This window comes from Spea bombifrons, chromosome 8 (assembly GCF_027358695.1).
Source record: "Spea bombifrons isolate aSpeBom1 chromosome 8, aSpeBom1.2.pri, whole genome shotgun sequence".
NCBI lineage: Eukaryota > Metazoa > Chordata > Amphibia > Anura > Pelobatidae > Spea > Spea bombifrons.
In genome coordinates this window covers 41,438,340-41,440,691 of record NC_071094.1, presented here as the reverse complement: position 1 = coordinate 41,440,691, position 2,352 = coordinate 41,438,340, and the positions used below count along the sequence as shown (strand labels likewise).

At 52.0% G+C, this 2,352-nt stretch overlaps 1 protein-coding gene across 1 annotated transcript in view; it reads left to right on the top strand.

Annotated features, from left to right (window-relative positions):
• The first annotated feature begins 485 nt into the window (after nt 1-485).
• Nucleotides 486-2,352, top strand: part of DMPK (DM1 protein kinase) — a 20,768-nt gene continuing 18,901 nt past the window's right edge. The window contains exon 1 of the mRNA XM_053473338.1: nt 486-618. Within this exon, the coding sequence (XP_053329313.1) occupies nt 486-618 (133 nt within the window). The remainder of the gene's footprint in view (nt 619-2,352) is intronic.

The window sequence follows — 2,352 nt, the reverse complement described above, 5'->3', positions numbered from 1 at the left end:
AAAGGCAAAAGAGGGTGGAACAGAAAGCAGCAGTTAGAGGAGAGGGAGAGCGAGACGGCAGCGAGGGGAGTTCAGTTAGAGAGAAGTCAGGGTAGTTGAGTTAGGAAATCCAGGAGACGCTTTGCTGGACGCAGGTGGATCCGGGGGGCGCGCTATAGAATATATTCACTAACGTCGGTGTTCATGATGGGCGGGTAGAGGGCTGGAGATTATCAGCCCGTAACGTTACGCGTTACTTTGTAACAGAGCGCACCGGTGAGTAGCCGTAGGTGTCCGGGGCCGCTCAGCGTTAAGCCAGTTAGTGTAAAATCGGGCAACTATCTGTAAACCGCGGGCTGTTTCTCCACAAGAGTGCAGATTAGTCTCCGTGCCATTAATCTGAGGATGCTCGGCCGGCGTTAGAGCGCGCCGTACGGGCAGAGAGAGTTCACAGGTGAACGTCCCCGGAATATGACTCCTCAGTGAGTGTCAAGAGTACTCGGAGGATGGAGGGCTCGCTAAGGGCCCCGGCGCTCCTGGGTCTTGACGCCCTGCTGGACCTGATGCTGTGCGTGTGCCACGAGCTGGTTACTTCCCCGCTGGCCGAGGAGACCCACATTTCTGATTTCCTGAGCTGGGGTGAGTGGACATATATATATATACCCTTCCTACCCTTATAAACAGGGGGGGGGCAGGCCCACCCGCTGCTCCTGGGCCGCACAATGATGGGTGTTGTAGTCATATGTAGGGGCTGTCATGGTTTGCCCCGAGTTTCAGGGTTTTTTGCACCTCGGGGTAAATAGGTAGATTCAAAGGGGCACATCCTTCATGTTCGGATACCCGAGCATCCCAACTGGTATGTTTCTCAGTGGTTTATAACAGGTGAAGTCCCTGCTTGGACACAGGTGAATTAAGGACCACTATTAGAAGCGTTTGGTTGCCACTGTTGCTTCAGTAGAATCTTTGTGATGAACTATTGAAGGGTTAATATTTCAGGTACCACAGGGTCAGCTCCAGGTAAGTTTGTAGTCCCGTTATAGTCCATGAACAGCTTCAGGGCTACGGGGTCTTCAGCCCCGGGCTAGTGAGAATGTTAATCGTCATATAGGGGGTGTCAGAGAGGGGCTTCACAAACTGCAGGAGCCTGGTAGCCATGCAGGGCTTCTGGATTTTTAAATGTGGCTCCTAACTTTTTTGTGCCATTGTATATCCATTTTTATCCAGCCCAGAATTAGAGATCTATGGATAAAAATGGAACTTTTTCATATAACATCTGCCCTTTTGCGTGTTTTTTTACATGTCAGTGACACCACGTCACGGCTTTCATATTGATAAGTCTCTCTGTTTTCAATGATCTGCCCCTTTGGCTTAACGGCGGGGATCAGAGGGGGTAACAGAGGCAGACACGCGCCCGTTCCTTTTTCCGGGTATCAGATACGTGTCACCCTGCATCACACACATTTCATTAGCATGGCACCCGTCTGAGCGTTGTGTGTAATAATATGCATTTTAATGGGAATTCACTGGTCTGACTGGACGGGTGGGTTTATACAGCAGGGAGTGTCGCTGTCTGCACAGAACGCCCTGTAATTACAGACAGACGTGTGTCAGCCCCACACAGTGACACGGAGTACGTCCCGCCTGTTTCAAAGTGACACAGAGAGACCCCGTCCAACACGCCATAGAGGGTCCCACCCAGCACAGGGTGACAGTCTATGGTGGTCTCCTACTCCGAGACAGTGTCCCACCCAACACAGGGTGACAGTCTGAGACGATGTCCCACCATGCCAGTCTATGGTGGTCTCCCACTCAGCACAGGGTGACAGTCTGACCACGGTGTCCCACACAGCACAAGGTGACAGTCTAAGACAGTGTCCCACTCAGCATAGGGGGCAGCCCAGGACTGTGTCCAGGCAAGAGCAGTCAAATGGCCTGAAAACAGTGATCCCCATCAAAGAACAGAAAGGATCCAGTCAGAATGGCCCCAAACACAGCTTCTGGTAGCGACCCAACATATTCAATTCAGAGAGGACCAGAGGACTCCCTCCCACCGCCATTCCCACCAGCAGACCCTGACACAGTGTCCTAATTATCTCTCTGTGACACCTCGTTCTGTCACGCTGTAGTGTGCGGCCCGGACAGTGAACTCACATCTAATGTATGACGAGACAGTATTGTGCCGTCACATCCGAAAGTGCCTTTGTGTCACGGCGCAGTGTCACCCTGCAGTGTCACCCTCTGTGGAGGCAACGGGAGGCCTTCATCAAGTCTTCCCTGGAGACCCAGAGAGCTCCGACAGTTGGTTTAAACTCAACAGGGACAGACCGGTCAATAGATGTAGCTGAAATACAAATTCCAACATGGCTGGCAAAA